Source organism: Cebidichthys violaceus, unplaced genomic scaffold, assembly GCF_023349555.1.
Source record: "Cebidichthys violaceus isolate CVI_PGR_0920_01 unplaced genomic scaffold, fCebVio1.0.p SCAF_24, whole genome shotgun sequence".
Taxonomy (NCBI): Eukaryota; Metazoa; Chordata; class Actinopteri; order Perciformes; family Stichaeidae; genus Cebidichthys; species Cebidichthys violaceus.
In genome coordinates, this window is record NW_027176417.1 from 7,147,524 (window position 1) to 7,170,187 (window position 22,664).

General features: G+C 44.6%; 1 protein-coding gene across 3 annotated transcripts; it reads right to left on the reverse strand.

Moving 5' to 3' along the window:
- Positions 1–537: 537 nt before the first annotated feature.
- On the reverse strand, positions 538–22,428 carry LOC137878915 (collagen alpha-1(XVIII) chain-like). 3 transcript variants are annotated; one of them, XM_068719425.1, is made up of 43 exons: positions 21,967–22,428; positions 14,324–14,865; positions 13,239–13,319; positions 13,102–13,161; positions 12,428–12,503; positions 11,832–11,891; positions 10,468–10,613; positions 10,363–10,380; positions 10,069–10,275; positions 9,960–9,986; positions 9,800–9,862; positions 9,617–9,700; positions 9,484–9,534; positions 9,273–9,404; positions 8,991–9,044; positions 8,861–8,905; positions 8,667–8,747; positions 8,264–8,395; positions 8,061–8,126; positions 7,955–7,981; positions 7,746–7,844; positions 7,582–7,617; positions 7,267–7,350; positions 7,075–7,107; positions 6,925–6,960; positions 6,781–6,840; positions 6,456–6,533; positions 6,218–6,253; positions 6,053–6,106; positions 5,838–5,909; positions 5,677–5,742; positions 5,425–5,455; positions 5,244–5,297; positions 5,118–5,152; positions 4,907–5,032; positions 4,676–4,823; positions 4,148–4,212; positions 3,889–4,017; positions 3,769–3,801; positions 3,104–3,685; positions 2,813–3,010; positions 2,524–2,633; positions 538–2,394 (listed from the first exon to the last, which is right to left on the reverse strand). In XM_068719425.1, the coding sequence occupies exons 1-43, from the start codon at positions 22,304–22,306 to the stop codon at positions 2,181–2,183; spliced, it is 4,671 nt and encodes a 1,556-aa protein (XP_068575526.1). In that variant the 5' UTR covers positions 22,307–22,428; the 3' UTR covers positions 538–2,180. The 3 variants fall into 3 exon arrangements, with proteins under 3 accessions (XP_068575526.1, XP_068575530.1, XP_068575527.1); XM_068719429.1 differs by lacking the exon at positions 11,832–11,891 and having other exon boundaries at positions 8,685–8,747; XM_068719426.1 differs by lacking the exon at positions 11,832–11,891.
- Positions 22,429–22,664: the final 236 nt, after the last annotated feature.

Here is a 22,664-nt window from a genome sequence, read left to right on the forward strand (position 1 = left end):
AATTAAGACTTTTTAATTGTAAATATACAGTTCAAGTCAAAGTTTGACGCATCAAGACAAAAATCTAAGATATCTGGGGTGGGCGGGTGCAGCAAACTCGTTTTTGAAATAGTTTTTACTGTAATAATGCAAAATGATGAAAGTCATGAACCAGATCCTTGTGTCACCTGTCACATGGGAGGGTTTCTTCATCTTTCCGTTCAGGTAGAGCCACAGTAGAGCCGACACCTTCACACAAACGAACAAATCGTTAGACTGAAATGAAAGGAACAATACGCCACAACTCCAGCTCCTGTATCCATTCATTTCTTTTATTATATTCCCTTGGAAGATGCTTACCTGCTGAATTAACGTCCATGTCAACTCACATATATCTCATTTATTTGGTAGAGAGAGATGATGCTTCTTATTTCCCTTTCTGTGTGAATATAAAAGGTTAAATCATATTCATAGATACTATTCAGATATAGTGCGTCTTTCGTTCAGTTTGATGCACAACGACTGGACAAACAGCTAAAAGCTAAGAACAAACACTCACAATTTCCACACAGGTTTATTCAATGAGAATTCAAAATGTTGCTCACACAAGGAAAAACAAAACAAACAAAACACACAAATCTTACTGCATTGGTTATGGCACATGAAAAGGTCACCGTATTCTCCACTTAACAACGTATGAATGATGACATCTGATGTTTCACCACAGTGTTTGTGAGCTAGCTGCAGCGCATTTACTGCAGAACAAATAAAAAGCAACAGTGCATAGACAAACATGTATGGCTGAATCCTATCCAGATATCTGTACTGAATCTGTTGACTATGTATCAGTAGGAAAACGTTGTCAGTAAGCATTACACACACCTGTGTAGGGTTTGCACATCTGCTGGATATATTTGGAAATGTTATTCTTTGTGAAAGCGTTCACATCACATACTAAAAAACGGTACTAGCGCGGTTTATAAAAAATAAATATCCATTTCTTACTGCTGGAAAATAAGATTTGAAAACATCTTCCCAAGTAAGACAGTTGCAAAAATACAAAAAGGCGATTACTCAAGTGTTATGGGTTACAGATATCAGTGTTGAAAAATAAAAGTTAAAAAAAACCCCATACATTTCATATACAATAACTAGTGTTTATGGTGCTCTTGAACACTGAAATGTGTTGATGACCGACAAATACTGTATATAAAAAAGGTACTAGAGTTGTAAATATTTGTTTTGAAGTTGTTTGTGGTGGTTCAGACGTAACGTCTACGTATGATCACAGTGGTGTATCCCTCTCAGAGATACATTTACTTTCTGGACATATGGACAGGAAGGAGAGGGTTTGCTGTTGTGTGACAAGTCTTGACGGAGATATTCCGTATTCATTTTCCCTCCCGCCACAATAAGATAGAGATATGACAGCAACGCGTCTTTCTAGATTAGCCCCAACTTGTACCTCTCGCACCATTTTCTAAAAAAATCAAATACCCTGCAACCTTTGAAAAAGCGGGAAAGTTGTTTAACAACACAGTTTTGAAAGAATATTTCCAAATAACCTGAAGGACTCTTGCGGCTATCTTTAATCTTTGAATTGAACTGTTCTTCAGATGTTTTGTGGGAAAAGCACATTGGCTCTGTGACTTCAATGGAATGGTCATAAACGAGAGGCCCAAACTGGGGGAATCCAGAACCTGTGACCCGTTACTTTGTATAATCCATTCATCGCGCTGTAAACACTTATTTGGAACTACTTTCTACAAAGAAAATAGTCCCTATGAAATCAGTCTGCGTTCTGTTAATCACCGAGAGTAATCAGGACATTCTTTTAAAAACACCTTACTAGCTAGCATCAAGCACGCTAATTTTAATATTTTTAACGTTATAGCGAGTGCCAGCTGACAAGTCACAAACGGCAAATAAATGAACCATTCACAGACAACAAATATGGCTGCCGGAGCGTTACTGGGTGTCACCTGAGCTTAACTTAGGTTCAATAAGTGGGATGATCCTGTATAGCACCATATAAGAGGGGCTAACACATAAACTATTTATTCAGGACAAAAAAATACTTATTTACAATAGATAGAAAAGTATGTGTGGACAAAAGCATGACTTCGTCCAGTGTCGTGTGTGTGTGTGTGTGTGTGTGCGTGTGTGTGTGCGTGTGTGTGTTGTGTGTGTGTTGTGTGCGTCTATCTCTTGGCGTGGCTGGCGTAGCTGTTCTCGATGCACAGCACGACGTAGGAGCTGGAGCAGCTGCTGGTGCTCTGCTGGAGCAGACTGCCGCTCTGCAGCGACGACGCCATGCCGGTTACCGCCCGGTTGCCCACGCGCCACATCTCGCACAAGCTGTCGACGTGGCCCAACCCGGTGCCGGTTGACCCGTGCCACAGCATCTTCTCTGGCCTGGCATTAATAGAGAAAAAGTAGCGTGAATTTAGAAAGTTTTAGGGGCTTTTGAACACTTACTTTTGTAATTTTTCTCCATATTTGTATATATGATTGTGTCATACAGTTACAGGTCATTTGGCTCACCATGTGCTGTCATTAAGAACATCTTTGCCATCAAAGGAGTAGATCGGCACGTTCTCCTTCATTCTGCCGTCATTGAAGACGGCGTCCCAGTTGTCAAACAGAACCTCGTCCTGACAAAGAGGAGACAATTAGTGCAAAGATCTTGTAGGCAGATTTTGTTGCCTTTGGACAGAGCCAGGCTAACTGTTTCTCCCCCGTTTACAGTATTTGTGCTAAGCTAAGCTAACCAACTGCTGGTTGTAGCTTCATATTCACTTTAAACTATTCCTTTAAATGGTCGCATAAACACCTTCAGGTTCACTATTGGCATACGGTCCCTGTCGGCCTTGCGGACTATGCTGTGCAGGTCCTGGAGTTTGGCGGACAGGAAGGCCCGGAAAGTCCCCTTCATCCCGATGGCCTGAGCCTGAGTGAAGCACAGGTAGTCGGCACCGCGGATGCCCCGCATGGAGCCGGTCTGAGGGCTGTTCAAGGCGATGAGGTGGAGCTGTGGGAACATCAATATGCTCAATTGTAATATTCTATTTTACAGTAATACCTAGAGCAGAAGATGTGCCGAGTTGAAAGTGGCATCTCTCACCCCTGGACCTGAGGTATGATGGTGGACTGGATTCTGGTGCACAGGAGGTGGTGGTCTTCGCTGGGGAGTGACTGGGTAACGAGTGTCTGGGTAGGCGGGACGTTCCTGGGCCGTATTCACAGAAAACCTACCGTCTGGTTGATTTATCCGGTCGGAGTAACTTGGAAACCTCGGATCCGTTGGTGCTGGGAACCGCGGATCCGGCTGATATCGTGTGTCAGGTTGGTGTTGGGGATCAGAGTGGGTCGGGTATCTGGGATCAGAGTGGGTCGGGTATCTGGGATCAGAGTGGGTCGGGTATCTGGGGTCAGGGTTTGACGGGTATCGAGGGTCTGGGTGATGCTGATCCGGGTGATGCTGGTCCGGGTGATGCTGGTCCGGGTGATGCTGGTCCGGGTGATGCGGGTCCGAATGATGCGGGTCCGGGTGATGCGGGTCCGGGTGCGACTGATGCCCAGAGTCGCCGTGGACCGGACTCTCGGGTGGCCTTTGGGAGTCGTGTGCGACGGTGTCGGTGTTGGAGTGGTGGTCTGGGTAATAGGGGACGACTGGTGGCGGCTCCACAGCTGCTACCTCATTATCCTGGAGATAAAGAGCAGCATATGCATTAAAAACACAACATTATATGTTCTGAAGAAGAGACAAAAAGGGAAAAAGACACTCACATCCTGACTGGGCAAAGCAATGTAGCTCCCGAGCTGAAAAAAGAAACAAGACAACTCCATAAATATACATAGGAAGTATTTTTATGTCTCTCCTGCTGATTTAAAAAGGTATTTTATTACCTGGACTTGACGAACTCCATCTCGGACCCGTAAGTAGAGATCTGTTTGTTCTATGACGTAGACCAGAGAGCCCTCAGGCTGTCTTCTAGCGGTGGCTGTCATGGTGTCATAAGACCTCAACACCGTCACCTACAAACGCAGAAGCCCCTCTTAAGAGTGAGCCAAGCTTTTCTCCTACAGCTACGATGACGGTGGCATTTGTATTTCATGAGATGCTGTTAGATAATAAGGAAATAAAGCAGGAAACAAGTTTTCTCACCCCTGATGAGTATCCAGGTAGTCCAGGCACTCCAGGCGGTCCTGGAGGTCCAGGAATATTGATGGCTGTCATTCAAAAAGAGGAGGATGGAAATCAGACTTACGGCCCTAAATCACCTTTTGCAATAGTTGTGACCCTTTTTCAATTAATGGTTTGAATAGATTCATGCAGTTAGAGGACCAACTATCAGGATCCTATTGACCCAGAGCAGCAGTCTGTCTGAGGCAAACTGATATTTTACTGGGTTTCCCTTTAGCAAAATGTTCAGAGTGAATTTGAGTCCCCTCTGGTAAACAGTCTGGCAGCATATACTGTGATGTAGAGGGCTTTTATTGTGAAAGGTAAGAACAGAAGTTTGTCAAGGTTGAAATAAGTAAAGTCTTCGGAGCCTCCATGTTGTTTGAATATGTCCGTTCCACACATTCATGATTATAACGATGGTGTTCAGTGTGAAAGTAGAAACACAGGTCGACGTGTGTAAAGGCCTTTAATGGTGAATATCTGAGTGACTTTATGATTACGACTCACTCTGTGTGCCCCTGTGTGCTCCAGGTAAGGATGCCCCTGGAGGTCCGGGCGGCCCTGGTGGTCCAGGTTGCCCATCGTAGCCTCTTCCTGATTGACCAGGTGGCCCCTGAGGGCCCGGTGGGCCAATGATGGATTCGCCTCTTGGGCCCTGATGGAACGAGGACAGAAAAGTGTTTTAGATTTTGACTTGTTTGAGCAGAGAGCTTCATGTTTCTGACAGTGGGATCTTACAGGGGGTCCAGGCACTCCTGGGACTCCGACTCCGCTCCCTCCGTAGCGCGGGTCGTAATATCCTCCGGCCGGTTCTCCTTTCTCTCCTTTGTAGCCCGGTAAGCCTGGGTCACCTTTCAACTCATTCTGGACACATAAACATCAAAGACATATCAATAAAAATCACACTGAGGCTAATTATTGAACCACGGACTTCAGAGCGGAATCTTACCCTTAAAGTGTAAATGTCGAAGGTTGATCCGGCACCTGGATCAGAAACAAAATGCCTTGCTTTGAATTTGTCTAAAAACATTTTCAGCTTTTCCTGCACACATTTGCACAGACGAAGAGGCGCTACCTGTAATTTCAAGTGTCCCCGGTGGTCCTCGATCACCTTTCTCTCCTTTAAAAGCTACAAACAAGAGGAACAAAGTATTAACAGGCTAGCTGATGCTAAGCTAAACGGCTTTATATTGAACAGACAGACATGAGAGTGGCATCAATAAGCGTTAAACTATTCCTTTATGATGCGAGTTTACCTGGGTGATACCTGGAATGATCCCCAAACGGCTGAAATAAAAACAAAGATGATCGTTCACAATCATAAGTCACAACATTTAAGTATCTAATTGTATTTACAAAAGCTGAATTATCAATGTCGTTAGAGAATTTTCACTAATTAATGCAAGCGTTTTGGGGCGGTTCAACATCGTATTACTTTTAATATATTTACTTTTTTTTAATTTACTGGACAGAAATAAGATAAACCAATAAATAAAATAAATCCTCACCACGATGCTGTCTGTGGAAACAGCAGGTCCTGGAGGTCCAGGGGGGCCCGGTGGACCTGGAGGACCCTGGGAGACAACATCAAATATTGAGTACTGTGCGCTGATGGCCTGAAGATAAAAGCTCAGTGGACTTTTAAATAAGACAAATCTGCGATACTCACAGCGTAACCAGATCCATATCCAGTGCCTGAGTCTCCCTTCTCTCCTCTGACGCCGTTCAGCCCCGGTCGACCCTACCATATAAAAACACATTTTGACATTAAATATGAACAAGATTAAAGCCCCCATGTGTATAAATTAAACATATCTGACTCTGTGGACTCGTTTGTTCTATTTTCTAGACTTGATTTGAAAATGTAGCAGGAAATGTACTTACAGGTCTACCTGGTATCCCAATCTCTCCCTTCTGTCCTGAAGGACCAGAAGGGCCCTGGAGAAGAACAAAAGAACCACACAGGTTTATCATACTGAGTCAATGCTGTTAGTTGCAGTATGTCATATCAGCAAAACAATCAAAATGTGGTAAAAATATAACACGCACTGTAGGTCCCGCAGGGCCAGGGGGTCCTTCATCGCCCTGTAAATGAACACAGAAACACACTGTAAAAACTGGCATTTCAGGCAATGAACCACTTCATTAGATGCTTAAATTCCTGGATCTCAACGAGAATAAGCAGGACAGAAAGATGGAACATGTCATGTAATTTGCGCTGCGATGCAGACATGTGGTGAATGCATCCTCGTAGCTCGATATCCGGTCATTCATAAAAGGTTTTTACCGGCCGTCCTGCCAGACCACCGATGTACTGAGGTCTCCCATCAGGGCCCATGATGAGACCAGGTTCTCCTTTCGCCCCCTGAAGAAAACAACATGTTTAACTCAAACCACCGCTGGAACGAAACGAGATAGATCGCACAAGAGGAAAACAAAAATGTGGTGTCTATTTTTTGTCATTTTGCATGTCTTTGTAGTTTCTACGAGTCTCTTTGAGTGACATTTTGCAGATGAAGGCCAGGGGAGATCTATCTTTGTAATACTGCACAATCAGCATCTTTTAGAGTATGAAATGCTGAATGAACTCATTAAAATGTGGATTATCTTACTTTAGGTGCATATCCTGGAGGACCTGAGGCTCCCTTGTCTCCTTTTGGTCCCGAGGGCCCCTAAATAAAAACACATAACACACTGAATTCCATCCATTTTGTCACTGATTTTCCAATCTGTGTGATATTGATCACGATACTTACTGGGAATCCTGCTCGACCAGGAAGACCATTCCCTCCCTAAAGAAAAGAGAGCGACAAGACATGAAGAAAGAGAACAAACAACGTGCAAACGTGTTCAAACGACTTCAGTTTGGTTTAGCTTTCTGGTGAGTCAGTTAGGGAACAACTCACCTGCCCCCCTTCGCTCCAATACACGTCATTATACTACAGCAAGACAAAGTTAGGTCAGTTAGTGTGGAGGTGAACAAACAGCTATGCAGGCAGTGACTGTTAGTGAAGATGAGTAACTCAAACATATGAACATATAAGTGATGGCAGGCGTTCATGTGGGGGTTAAGTTATGGTCATGGACCTCTGACTCACATCGCTCGTCTGGTAGGTGACTTGTCCTGGAGGACCGGGAGGCCCTGGAGGTCCAGGAAGCCCTCCATCTCTCCCTGGCAGACCCTGCCACAAAAACAAAAATCATCCGTAAGAAGAGCATATTCACGTCGACATATGGTGAGAAGATGAAGAAGTACCTCTGAGATGTAGTGTAGTAGATGTATAACTTAGCATCAATTAGAAATACTCAAGTAAAGTATCTTGAGTTTGTACTTGAGAAAATGTACTTGGTTATGCCACCAAAAGATGACAGCTAAACAAATACAACAGCATGAAAGCAATATTTTGACTCACCGGCTCTCCTCTCTTTCCACTGTCTCCTTTTTCACCCTAAAAATATGAACATTATTACTTCCATGAAAACAAGCAACGTGTAAAACAGGAATATGTGCAATCATGTCTAATATGTGATATTGTTCACAAAAACAACAACTCCCAGAATTCATCTGGCCTCATACCGGCTGTCCTACGACCCCGTCGACAGCTGGACTCCCAGGATATCCTCTTGCTCCCTCTGATCCTTTGTCTCCATGATTACCTGGCAACCCTGGCCTACCCTGGAAATCATGATAAAACATTACTCATACCAACAATATGAATCCATTAATAACAATAACAACAGCTATATTTGTGCTGTATGACAATAAACGGACTCTGCAGTACTTACAGGTAGACCTGCGATACCAGGTGGACCCTGGAAGACAGAACACAGAGAGACATGAGGCAGGGCGTCTTCTGCCAAGAGAAGGTTTAACGTTTAGGTGATCGGGTACCTGAGGTCCAGGTGGGCCATCGGGTCCGGGAAAGCCATTGTTTGTCTCGTGTCCATCCTGGTTACCCTGTAAGGAGAGAGGAGAGGGTCTCTGTCCATAACAAACGTAATGATGATGACGACGACCGGGAGATGATGGCTCGAATGTAAATAAAAAGAATGAAGCAGCACTCATAAAACCGTATGGGTTTCACCTCTACTCACATGACCAAAGCGGCTCGGTGGCCCTGGTGGGCCAGGGGGTCCTGGGGGTCCAACTGGTCCCATGGGACCTGGAAGCCCTGCCAGCCCAGACTGCCCAGAGGTACCTGGCAGTCCTAGGTCACCCTGAGCACCCTGAGGTGAGGAAGGACAGTTTGACTCCTGCTATCAGCAGTTTAAGATGCTTTTAATGTCGCGGACATGCAGGAGACGCAGGCAGACAAAACACAGACACAGTGAGATGTCACACTCAGAAGAGTGACAGGAAGCACCTCGTACTAGTTAGGTTGAGGAAGATTTAGAAAGGAAGAGGACTCACTCACGGCGACGTATGTTAAGAGGTGAAATGGAAGCTGATAAAAGCTTGAGAGGAAGGAAACCACCAAAGCAGAGACCCCCCCAGTACCTGCGACCCATTACACACCGTAGAGGATGGAGCAAAATAAGAAAACAGGCCGGTGAAAAAGTTGGAGTCCTGCGAGGTTTGCTAGAGGAAAGCAACAAACATGGAGGACAGAATCTATCTGGATGCACCCGCCACAAATTTAATTTCAAGTTCAAGAAGAAACATTAAGATTTTGCTTTGAAGTATGAACTCACCTTTTCTCCAGATGCTCCTGGAAGACCAAGCTCACCGCCGTCACCCTGGAGGGGAAAGATGTTTGTGATGAAAAACAAAATGAAGAAATAATAATATTCAGCAGTTGACATCAATCTGTGCTTTTCTCACCTTCTCTCCTCCGGGTCCTGGTTGACCCATTCTACCAGGAGGACCAGGAGGACCCTGTAAGAGCACACAATCAACATTATTATTAGTTATTATCACTAAATAGTGAGAAAGGGCTTCACAAGTTTTACAAAACCCAAAGTGATATATTCAAATGGTTCGACATGTCTGAAGAAAAACTCAAAGATGTTCACATTGAGAAGCTGGAACCAAACATTTATACTAATGAATACTAATAGTTTCAACTCTATCTTGTACATTGAAAACTGTATTATACTAACTCACTGGTAGACCAGGGACTCCATCCAGTCCAGGTGGTCCAGGGGGTCCGAAAGCAACTGGACCGTTGGGTCCCAGTGCCACTGAGACCCCAGGAGGGCCAGGAGGCCCTGGGGGGCCCGGAGGACCATGGGCACCCTGATAACAAATCAAACAGTCAATATGTTGTAAAAAAACCCCTCAAAATCATGTTTCGTTTGAACGGTCATCAACACACCCGGATTTTGTCCAAGTCTGGGAATCCTGAGCCCTCCATGTCGAAAAACGTCTATCAACACAAAATAAAATACAGTGAAGAGTCTGGAAACAATAAAAACTAAATCAATAGGGTGTTTAGAGTGTAGACGTACTGGGCGGTCACCGGTCCCAGTTCCAGGAGGTCCCGGTAGACCGGGGGGGCCTCTGGGTCCTGGTTGACCCTCTCCAACCTCACCCTGGAAATATCACTCATTATTACGCTAAATTAACCTTTTTCTATAATATAATAATTGTGCAAGAATCAACACAATGCATCCGTCTTATTCCACTACAACCTTCTGGCCTTTAGCACCAGATGTTCCTGGACTTCCTGGTAAACCGTGTGGCCCAGCGGGACCCTGGGAACAGGAGCAAAAACAACAGAATTACACTAATGTTTGAATTATGTAGAGAAGTCAGGAACTAAATCTGTTCAATAGGAACAAAGACGCTTACAGCTTTCCCATCTTCTCCTGGATCCCCCTAAAAGAGAACCAACAATCACTGAGTGACATTAATATATTCAAACAGAACATTTGTGGAAAACAAGACTTTCTCTACTAACAGGTTCTCCATCATCTCCTGCGGGTCCTGCGGCCCCGTCTGGCCCCGGTGGTCCAGGAGGTCCGACGGGTCCAGACACCTGCTGCACAACAGAGCCACTCCCAAGATGAATCACCTCAGCTGCAGGTCCGGGAGGACCAGGGAGCCCAGGAGGCCCCTCAGCCCCACGTTCTCCTTTATTGCCGGAGTATCCGAAGCCAGAATTACCCTGGTGAGGAAGGAAACCAGGATCTTCAGCTGAAAACGTTAGTGAATGAAGATGTTGTGTCCCTCAGTGTGAACAACGTTAACGTACCTTTACACCCTTTTCTCCCTGAAACAAAGAAAAACACAAATATGAAGTTGCGCGTGTGATTTGCAGCTGATTTCACATTTCATGCACACGGAGGGATGTTTCTACCTTCTGGCCTCCTTCTCCACGCTGAGAGGAGGAACCGGAGGAGCCAGAGCTGGAGCCCGACTCTCCCTTCGGCCCTGCGGGGCCCGTGTCCCCCGTTAAGCCTTTATCTCCTTTGTCACCTTTCTCACCTTTTGAACCGCCGGGACCTGAAGGAGGCGTCACATTAGGAACGTCGGGAAGAACTTCAATACATCGTGCAAAGAGAACGCATGCTCGAAACAAAAGCACACACACACATACGGACGCACTGAGAGCATTATGAATGTGTTGTGCAGGACAACTTGACTACGGTCACATGTACAACATGTGACATCAAAGCAAGTATGAAATGTAGAAAGAAAAATGTAACAATAACTATTTCAATCATCAAGCTTTTTGTCAGTTAAACAAAAATAAAATGTAAGTAAATGTAAAATATGAAATATACTGCGTGTGTACTGTACAGGGGTATTTCTCTCATATTAAGGATCATTTTTACTCTGTGCATAAATCAGGTCAAGCAATGAACGTCCTCACTACCACCACCAAAATGCAAAAGTACATATTTATTTACACAAAAGAATAAAGAATCAAATATCAATTATTACAATGTAAAAAAAAATAAGTGTGTAACGAAAGAAATGTGAAAGAAAAGATGCGTTTTGAGAGTTGACGGGTTTTCTCTCAGAAGTCTGGCGCCACCTAGTGGACACATTTATGTCAGTGGAAGCTGTGACTCCAGAGGGCACTACTGCATAACTCATAATTCTCCCTTTTGACTTTTCTATTAGTATGAAGAACAATCGACAATAAACGAGAACCGAACAAAGAAACAACCTTGTGATTCAAAACTACATTTCATTTAATTTGGTAAATATCTATTATGGATTCTTTTAGATTCCGATGCTTCATAAAGATAATTTAATGCAAAGCTTGTGGTACATTAACTGATTGAAGCTAGAATAATGATGATTTATTCTATGAATTATGTATAGCTAGTGTTAATCAGTAATATTTCCTTTACATATATGGTAATGCTCTGTTGGATCCCATATCCGATGCTTTGTGAGCAGCGGCATGTTTGATGTGATAATTGGTCTAAAATCACATATTCATTTAGGAATGAGCAACATCTTAGAAACAGACTTTGACACAGGGCCTCAGTAATGTCAGTGGAACAAACTGTAGACTGTAGAACAATATGTTGACTCAACCACATGTCAACCTCCACCAACATGCTCACAGCTCCAAACAGAGAGAAACCACAGCAGCTGGAGACACCCTGCTCATTCCATGCTGCGATAGGATGGCCACACGTCGATCACGATGCAATCCTAATCCTAATCTGCACGACCCGATCCGTTTGCCCCCCCCCAGCAACCCACCTCTGGAGCCTTGTGATCCGGGCTGGCTGTTGTCCGCCACCGGCCGCTGAAGCCTGACATCTAAAGTCAACACAAACACAACTTTACCGGCTGCATGAGGCCTGCGAGTGTTGGCTTGTAGAGCGGAGAATGCGTTGCCTCGTTAACGTCCGTCTGAGGTTTTTGAATGAGGTGACGGACAAAGAATCTGATAGGATGTGTTAATCTGCGTATGCGGGTCTCTAAAGGAGATTTTAAAACCAAAAGTGAATTTCATTTCCTCCTTAAAAGCAGCTTCGTCAGTGCTTGAGTGACATTGCAAAGCCAAAAGTTCTTTAACTATCCACATGAGGGAGCTGAGGAGTTTCACATGTCACCAGCACGTTGAAACCCTGCAGCAAAACTCCCCTCACCTTCAGGTCCAGACAAGCACCCTTTTGCATGTATTTATGGATAAAAGCACAGTGAGCCTACAAGGCGTTTTGTTGGCAGCGGCTGCTGTGTGATTAAAAACTTCCATTACACATTTTTCCACAGAGTGATGGTCGACTTGGCAGCCACAAACTGAAGATTTGCAGTCGTAAGCGATTCCTCTGATGGCGATGAAGAGCGTTTACCTGTTTCTTTGAGTCTGGTTCTGTCTGAGGATATCAGAGGGGGTTCAGCTACTGGCCGGAAGGGAGGAGGTGTGGTCTGAAACACAATGCGGTGGTTTAAAATGGCTGAACAGCAGAAATCTTTATTCTTGAGACTCTGAAACAGTATTTAAAAACACAACACGCTGTCGACACACATACAACTTTTGAATGCAAGTGGTGCTAAGTCACCTGAACCTCGAGTTCTGCAAGTAACAAAAAAAAAAAAGTTGCATGCAACATTGCTTTACAGTGTTTAAACATTTTGCACCAGGCTAAAATAATCCTCTTAATTCTCATCGTTGGTTCTTGGAGCACAGTTTGATGATTGATTTGTTGATGCAGGTTATCTAGAATAACAGAGCGCTCTTATTTTGAAACAAGTGCCGATCATGTGATTACAAGTACATGAGGTAGGTGTGCTGGAAATCCTCCCAGCATGCACCGGGGAGATATATTAAAGGACGTAGTTCTCATGTTATGAAAGTTTCCTGCATTCTTAGAATGGTGTTTTTAATCTGTTCCTCAACAGCACATCAACCAGTTAATTTGATTTAAACAAAGATCATTTAGCTTTCCACTGTGCTGCTGTGACATGCTAACTTTTCATTCATGCACTTTCATTTCAAATAATGCAAAGAAATGAAAAGACAAACCTTGACTGAGTGTCCCGTCTGTCTCCTTTCGCCTTCACCGCTGCCAAAGTCTCCAGAGGCCTACGAGACAGAGTGTTACACACAAAAGCATTCAGACACTTTGAATGAAATATAAATATAAAACACTAAATACTCACAGCGTCAGAGTCGTCCTCGTCGTCACACAAACGCTCAGCTGTCCGATGGTTTCCCAGCACCTTCAGATCTGCAATCTCACCCTGAAAACACACACCGTCGTATTTCTTTGTGACTCACTGTTTGTGATCGCTCGTGACATTAGCTTCCTCTGAAACCTCCAAAGAGATGGAAAAGGAGAAATGACTCAGAGCAGAATAATGTGTCAGCTGCTTTAAACACGGCCTTTGAATGATTTTAAATCCGTTAGAGATCTTATTCTGGCTCGCAGACTTTTGGAGTCAAGGTTGATTTTATGACGCATGACACGTGAGAATATTCTGCCTTAGAGACCGGTTTGTGTTCTTAAAATGTATATTTTTTTGCATTGATTTTGGCCCAGAGATGCAGCTCAGATTAGAAGTGTTTGGACACATCAATTTCCTCTCCACTTCAAAGGCCATGTGACCGTCACCTGGGTCACTGGCTGAGAGGTCAGAGGCCAAAAAGGTGAGAGGGGCCAAGTAACAGATTTACAAGACCGAGCAGGGTTAAGTCTGCCTGTTGCCTGGTGTGCCCCAGACCTGCTACGAGGAGCCACAGGGAGATATTACAGAGGGATCTGACCCGACCAAGAGGTCACACTTCCACATACAAACACCCTCACACACCTGCTCTTTTAGCACACAGTGAATTACTCAGCTTCCCCAGCTCCCGTGGGTGACATTTGGAGGATTTATGTCTGGTTTTTCATTCATTTCTGTCACAAATGTGATGAGCAAATCTCTTCAGCACTTGAGCATTTCCTCTGCTGGTACCCTGGAGTTTATGGTAGAAGATGAGACTTCTCCAAATTCTAAAGTGATCATTTTGTTACAAATGTTTGTTGCTTCAGCTATATAATGTATTTTATTGAAAAGTATGTGTTATTTTTCCTTGTTTTCAGAGTTGAATGTGTTCCTTTTCTTCATTTTAAGTTAGATGGATTGTGCAGCTGTCTTTTGTCCAAATTTGGAAGACACAGCGGGTGTAACCTCATCAGCTCATACCATAGATGTGTGACACGAATCCTCTTGTTTGTACCTTCATTTGGGTTTTAAAAAATTACCTGGAACTTGTCTTGGTCGGCTCCTCCCGCCTGACCCACAAAGATCCCCGCCCCGCCGTCGAGCTCCATGGGATCCGGCGAACGCTCAAACTTCACCACCTGCGGCTCAGAGTCGCAGCCCTGGTAGAAAGTCACCTGCTCCTCAAAGACAGACAGCGAGAAGCGGCTCCAGGTGTCCACCAGGCTCGGCACGTCAAAGCTGGCCGCCTCGTACGAAGCCTCGGAGTCGGGCTCGGTGTAGAAGAACTGCACCCTCTGACGGCCGAACTGCACCGCACTGAGCTTGACGGCGATGTACATGAGCTTCTGGGGCCCGTCGGTGATGGAGAAGAGCACGGAGGCGGAGGGAGTGGAGGGCTTGATGTAGAAGAGGAGGGAGAAGTGGCGGTGGAAAGGGTTGGGGACGTGGGCCAGAGCCGGCTGGCCCGACACCGCCGCAGAGGTGAAGACGTAGGCGGTCTCCCCCCTCGGCCCGTACGTCGTGGTGATCTCATCTGGTGGAGGGTCTCCGATTAGCTGGAGCAAAGAGACGCCGCTCTCCTCTGCAGGAAACAAAGAGACAGGAAGTCAAAAGACACACTTTCAAAAAAAGTTAGACAACAGCTGCCTTCAAATGCAGTCATTTAACCGAGCATGAATGAACAAAATCACCGGGAAACAACAAACTACTTTCAATATAAGACGTATTTTGTTGTTATTTCCCCTCAAAAAAAAGCAAAAGTGTCTCCAAAAAGCTCGTGAAGTAGGAGTTTATGAAGTGCACTTGAAGGCAGCATGAGTACCAAAGACAGGGTCAGTTTAAAGCACAGGAATGATCAGCAAATCACAAGTTCTTTAGAAAGGAAAACATTTAACGTTTATGGTTCAGAGCAAAACATTTTGATGACGTCCATGTGAAGACGTTGTAGAATTCCAGGAGATATAAAACGTCTTTTTAAGACGCTTCTTCTGCTTTAGAGATCTTTGAGACACAATACAGGTTCGGATGTGTTCAAACTTTCACTGCAGGAAGTGCAACAAGTTAGGAAACGTCTTTAAATGAGTCACCGACTCAACTGATCCATGACGAGCGCCTCTGGAACAACAAACCCATCGACTCTTCAGGTCAAACTGCAAACCACAGATCAGTGGTCGCCCTGCACCGGTTTGACTGACTAGATGGTTTAACTAATGCTGGATTGAACTTTTATGCCACAGTGAGAATTAATGAAAATAAAAAACTGCTGACGTTTCAGTTCCCATAGATTCAAACCGCCCAAGAGACCAACAGATGACATTCTCATAAATCAGCATCACAGGGGAGAAAGCCTTTTTGGACGGCGGACACTTCTCTCGAGGGCGGCCTGTCATCACAGATTCACGAGAGGAGACGACCCAAAAGTACAATGTGTGCATTAAAGGGGTCAGGGGCGGGTCAGAGGTCGTGGGGGTTTCCCAAGGTTTATTAATGATGTGAAAGTATTACATGCAGCTAAGTTTAGTGTTCAGTCAAAGAACGCAGAGGAAGCTGTAACTCTGACAAAGACCAGCTGCCTGCAAAATGGGAAAATCATGATGTCGAGGGACACTTTCAGTCATGCATGAAACACATGACACACGAAAATAAAATAAGAACTAGAAGCTTAACTTAACTTCATTGATTTTTCACTGTTGCAGCTTAATTCCCTGTTTCAGCCTTGAAGTGAGACAAACGTCACGTCCTTCTACTTTCAGGACTGAATGACATTTTTCACTCTTACGTTTGCTTTAAAAAGTTTCTAATTAGTGTCGACAGGATACCGCGTTTGGGCCGTTTCTGTTTTTGCACACCTTTAAACTCGCTGAGAGTAAAGTGACATTATTCTGACCAACACTCATAACCAACTGCACATCTGCACTCGCCCACTTAAATCCTGAGCACTTGTTCTCACAACCACTTGTTGCATGAACAGCGGAGTTATGTGGCGTCGAACTGCGCAGCAGACTGCAGCTAAGCCTGGATTCTGTGGGATTTGATCCAATTGGAGGACACGCCGGGTGGTCAACTTCCCACTGAGGGCACCTGCTATTGGTCCATCTCAGTGACACAGCTGCTGCAGCTGTTGCATAAAATCAGCTGGTCAGATCATGTAGAATTTTTTTTTTTTAATCTCAAGAAGGAAACTTCCTCTTCTGCAGCAGCATTGTAACTTAATATCCTGTTTCGCTTCATGCGTACACCCTCACATCTGGAAGCTGTCCAGTCCGACCACAGCTCTCCCACTGAACAGGCCAGTTAAGGCTCCCATGAACAAGAGCAATGTCCGTCATGCCAGCTACACACTTTTCTAATTTCCTTATCAGAGTTGTAATCTCAGTCTCAGGCTCGGAATTTATTTATATTTTTCCTGGGAACCAAAATGCAACGCAAGCAATATGTTTAACAAAGAAGGATTTATGCTTTTCAGGCCATTTCTCTGGTTAATTTCTAGATCATTGAAACCATTTACACCTCTAAAAAATACATTTAGTTCAGCAGTTAATGCCACAGAATTGATGCGTGTGTTAAATACCATTAAACTTTAAGTCAGTGATCAGCTGTTTCTTTATATGTAAATTCTCAAAAGAGCACAGATGGAAGCTGGCAGGACACCCAAAACATGCGAGCGTTGCCTCTGAAACAGGAAACAGTTAACCCCGCTTCTGTCTGCCAGCTTCTTCATGCTAACATGGCCCTCTGTGCGGAGGAACAACATGCATAAAACATGACCTCATGGAGTCTGTTACTTAAGTGCCATGTCTGTTTTTTACAACATGGAACCCCAGAGAAATCCAATGCCTGTTTTACTGTGTGAAGAAAGAAAAGATGCTGCCCGTGAAGAGAGGCTCAGACAGACAGATGGAGAGGAAATGCGTGTCAGATGTCCATGGGAAAGTGGACCATGAGGGACTCTACGATGAAGCACAGACCGTCAGCTAAAACAGGCCGAAATGTCATCGAGGCACTGATGGACTCCTCCAGAAGTTTAGGAGGGTAAAATGCCTCCTCAGGGGGAAGAAGAACAGCTTCCCTGGAGGCCAAGAAACAAAGAGAAGAGGCACAAACAATATGTTCTAAATCTAGCAGTAGACCAGACTTTGCATCCATTGGATTCTCTTTTAATTAGCCCAAACTAATTTAAATTGATCAGAAAATCTGATCAAACTCAGTGAAATCAAACTGCTGTCTTAATCTGATTTCTCTATTTGTGAATAAAGTATTTAATTCACAATAAGCTTTACCATGTGGTCATTTCATATCGACTATTCATTTATTGAACTGGTCCAAGGTTCAGGCAACAAAAGCAATGTTGCTGTTGCAAATAAAAGTCATTTTTTTGGAGTAAATCCTTGTGTGACCCCACTGTGCAATGCCACGCCAGTACATCACACTGTGCACGAGTGTGTTAGTGGACAGAAAGAACGTTTGAATCTTCAACACCACAAACTTGATGAATTACTTGCAGAAACATAAAGCAGAGGAATATAATTCCATCCAGACAGCAAGAAAACAAAGCTGAGAGCAGACTGGACAGACATACAGTTTAATGATTTAAGTGCATACCATCTCACAATGCAATGCACGTGGAAGATAAATACACTGCTGCAGTTTTGGTGTTTTTGGACGAGGACTTCAAGGGACATTGCAACCTAAAATGACCGAATGTACAAAATGAAAACCCTCTCATTCCTCGTCTATAATTACACAAAAACATTGCACGCAAACAGGTTAAAGAGCATTACTCCATTATCAAACTACGCCTCACAGAGCAGTTTACTTTACCTCCATCTGAAAGCTGCAGTCCTTATTTGGAAAAGTAATCACTAAAAAAGATCATTTAATTACACTAGGAGGAATCTGAGATATTTATTCAGTTCAGTGCTTCTCGATCTAAAAACAATTTTTTTTTTGCCTTCACGTCTCTGTCAGACAACAAACACACCAGTTAAACCAGTAGATTCGACCTTTGACACCCCCAGCTGCAGGTCTGCCCTCTCGGGATCGAACCGACTGGACTTCACACATGTGAACAGCAGAGTGGCATCAGTTAACGCTTCAAACGGAGGCGACGCAGCTGTGACATCTACAGCTTCCCTCCCCAGGAGGACCTTAATCCATGTTTGAATACACAGAGCTGAGAGCGAATTAAAGCCGACTGATGGGGATCAGTGAGGAGTTCACATCTAGCTTTACTTCACATTTGAAAAGGTCTGGTTTCTTGGCTGCAGTCCAATTTAAATATTATATTATACATATTTTACTTTTATTTCTTTTTTAATAATGTATTTATTTTTTTCCCCCAAACATGGGACCATTCCATAAAAATGCCTCCATAGTGTCTCTGCAGTAAAGACATTTTGGGAAATATATTTAGTCGTTCTTTTGCTGAGAACTATACCACTGTCATGCCTGCACACTAAATATGAAGCTAGAACCAGCAGCTAGTTAGCTTAGCATAAAGAATGAAAACAGATTGTGGCTCCATCTGAAGCTCATGCTGCTGTTTTGAGTCATAAAATGATTTTAGTCTTGAAGCCTAAACTTCTCTTTTACAGCCACAGAAGACATTAGACAACAGTTTTACAAGCCGACTCCCCATGACTAACAGACTTACTTTTGTAGTTAAAATTGGTATGTTTTTCCTGAACGCTTTTTTTTAGCGCCCCCTTATGTTTTCCACATTTGTTACCGTTGCTATGCCTGCAGGAGCAACAACCAGCTCACCACTAACTGGAAAACGGCAAATTTCAGGCAAACAGGAAGGACTCGGATCAATGCTGCATAATTGCAAATTGGCCCAACATGCAGTTTAACACGATTTCAGTGTTTTTGAAGAACCGACTGTGAAGCACTTTTCTTAAAGAGCGGGTAATTCCCGCTCGCATTCAAAGTCTCCGTCCCACTTTGTCCCACTCTGTCTCTGCTCATCTTCCAATGGTCGAGCGAACACTTAATTACCACCCATCCAATGTTGCTGGTTGGAGAGGGTAGGCGACTGGCCGTGCCCTCTGACCTCTGGCAGAGACGCCGCCGAGTCTCATCCCAGTCACAAGGCCCTCTTGTTACTCACCGCGACGCCGTTGCCCTTTCTCCCAAACAGAGGACACAATCGTCACACTTTCCCACCCACAGCCGCTATCATAAATGCCATCCTCCACACCACAGATGGCCCAATTGTTTCCCGCTCTGTGACTCTGGAAGCCTCACCAGCATTTGCCCCTAAATCCACACAGAACTCCTCGCCAGCTGATCATAAAAATGATGGAGTAGATAACCCGGGACAGAAATGGGTGACTGGCATGCAGGAGTAGGATGTGACAGGAGCAATGGAATGATTATTGTTCGACCAGAGTGCTGCATGTAGGAAACCACAAACCAAGAGAATAGAGCATAAAGACAATTATATGCAACATACAGAACTAATACATCCATCTTGTATTCTTACTGTTATAGTCAATCTCTCCTTTTTGCATACATGAGGTAGCCATGCAGGTGTTTGGAAATTCACACCCAATAAAAACAGCATAACGACGAGAACATTTATGTCTCATATCCCGTACTGCATGATGTCGAAAGTGTCCATTTAAGAAACCACTTTCACCACATTTTATGATTATGATTCAGAGAATAATTAAATTCTCCCCCACATAAGGGACTGTGGATGCAGGAGTAACACATTTAACACATGTATCTGTGTTTAACAGTATGGTTTACGTCTGAGTTTAAAAGGTTATCCAAACAAGGACCCGACTCGTGGAAAATTACAAAACTATCTGCCACTTAAACCCAGAATATTTACATTAAATGTTCCTGTGGGAAAACGCATGATGAAGATGGTTTTTATGTAGCAAAGTTCACGCACAATTTATGACGCCACCGAAAGACTGGACATGGGCCTCTGGAGCATTTCCTGTCTTAAGGGTTTAAGGGGAAAGTCTCCTGTTTATACATTTTCTAGGCTTATCTCAATATAAATGAACTGGGAAACCTTTGACTCAATGCAGGAAGTCATTTTAAGTGGATTTATGCAGCCTGAATGGACATTATCATACAATAAGTTGGATTTTAGCTAGTTTGGTCTTTAATATAACTTAAATAAAAGGCTACAAAGAACCTGTAACGTTGCTGTCCATTGCTGACACAAACAAACGGTGCTTTTGCAGATGCACTTCTGCACTTCTGCACTGTGCAGTTGACAAGACAATCACATGAAGGTGGCATGCAGCCTGGGACAGTGACGTGCTAAACCACATCCTCTGGACGTGTGCAGTGGACAGAAAGCCACAGTGTCAACAACGACCGCTGGTTTTGCATGTTTTAACGCATTCATTGCAGATTATATATACTTTTCATTATTGGCAACCATGTTCCACCCTCTAGGCATCATTTAGTTTTAATACACGTCTTGGAGATTCAACGCGCAGAGACTTGAAACATGCGTTGGAGCATTCATCCCCGTAAACATGTCAAATCAATCTGCACCTACAAATGCAACAAAAATGTCACTTCGACAACAATGGAAGCAGACATGATGTTTACTGTGATGGATGGCTTAAAGGGGAACTCAACCAGACAGAGTTGGTTGGGACAGCAACTTAGATAACAATAAAACATCTGGGGGTGTGGCGTCGAAACGATGTGAGCCTATCAGACCTCTGCAGCCTGCTGCTTATCTCTGCATGAGGCTCCGGGCTACATTAGCTGCTACTAGCATAACACACCTGAATCTCCCAGAGTAATGTAGGTGCCAGGATCTGATCTGGAAGAAGAATGTGTGAATCAAATATAAAGATAATTAAGAGTTTGATGATGTTATTAATCCCTGGAGAGCTCCTAACTCAAGTCCCTGCAGGTTGAATAAATGTGCAAAAGGTTGCTTAAAAACATTTTTAACACTAAACGTGGTTTGAAAAATAGTCAGCTGTGATGTAAAGTGTGTGTGATTGCATTAAAACATGCAAAATCATGTTTAAAAGTGAATCACAAGAGCCAAAATGTGCGCGGACACGCGTGTTACCAAAACAAACACACACAGAGACTGAAACGCTCAGACAACGACAGAAAGTGACGTGACATCGGATTCAAAATGTATCACCAGACAGGATACATTCTAACCCGCCGGGGTTACCTTTCAGGTTACTAACTGACGCGCACGCTCTCTCGGGCAGCAGGTGACACTCCACCGGGAGACGCCCGTTCTCCAGAGACGCCCAGCAGCTGTCCTGCAGCACCTGGCAGAAGCTGCGACAGGGCAGGTAAAGGGCCGCCGGGCACCTGGGCGCCAGCAGGAGGCAGAGGAACCACTCTGCGCTGTGGTGACACCTCGCCCTCGTGAGCCACGCCCACTCCTGTAGGACCGCGCCCACCTCCTCCACAGATGTGTGGTTGAAGAAGTTGGGCAGCGTGAAAAATTTGGGGCTTTTGCCGGAGCAAATGGGCCAATCAGAGGGCACCGGGGGACAAGAGTGGTCAGAAGCATTGATGAGACTATCAGGGGGGGTTAGGTCAACTAACATCCTGGTTAAATTAAGAGCCAGGACTTTATTACCTTCTACATCTGACCTAAGATCAGATCCTGACCCATCCTCTACCCCGATCCCAGACCCCTTTCCCACCCTCTCCTCTCTGAACCGGTTTGCATTACCCGTCGTGTTAGGGCTAGCGCTCTCCACCTTCTTGGTCAGGCCTCCGCTAGTAGTCCTGGCGGTCGGGGTCGGGGTCGGGGTCGCATCCCACGCCTCCACAAACTTACGGATTCCTGTCGCCACGTTGATAATTTCTTCCCCAACCCCAGATAAGTTGTCATCCTCCTCTTCCTGCTTCGTCAGCGTGCCATTGGCTGTCGTGTTGGCACCTGACGGTCCTGCTGGCGTTGTCAGCACTGGAACCTTGGGGGTGTCCTCTCGAACTGGGAACCACAACCAGGCATCCAAGCTCCCAGCACAGAGAACCAGGAGAGGCAACAACGTCTGGATCCTCAACATGCTGCTGGCTCCAGTCCTCCAAGTGTCTCAGCGTGCAGCAGCACTCCAGTCCACACAGTCCTCTCACTGTTTCCTCAAGCGCCACCTGCTAGCCAGCCGGTCAACAGTTAAATCCAAGCAGTTCAAGAGGCCACTTAGCATCCACTGAATGAAAACCAAGACATAAAAACTCTGCTCACTCTCAGAGACCCTCCCACTAAATGCAAACCTCATGAGAAAGCACTTACATGGGCAGGGGGAGACCCAAAGTGTGGAGGCAGGCTTGCTTCACCGCTGATGGATGTTATTGGTTACTCCAAAGTTGCCCCAACTCACTAAAACTCCTCCTCTGTGTGAGTTGATGAGTGGGTCCCCTAAG

Coding starts and splice junctions, on each gene's coding strand:
- LOC137878915 (XM_068719425.1), bottom strand. CDS start 22,306: ATGTTGAGGATCCAGACGTTGTTGCCTCTCCTGGTTCTCTGTGCTGGG. Junction 9,045..9,272: donor ATGGAGTCCCTGGTCTACCA/GTGAGTTAGTAT, acceptor GTGCTCTTACAG/GGTCCTCCTGGTCCTCCTGG. Junction 3,802..3,888: donor ATGGAGTTCGTCAAGTCCAG/GTAATAAAATAC, acceptor TTCTTTTTTCAG/CTCGGGAGCTACATTGCTTT.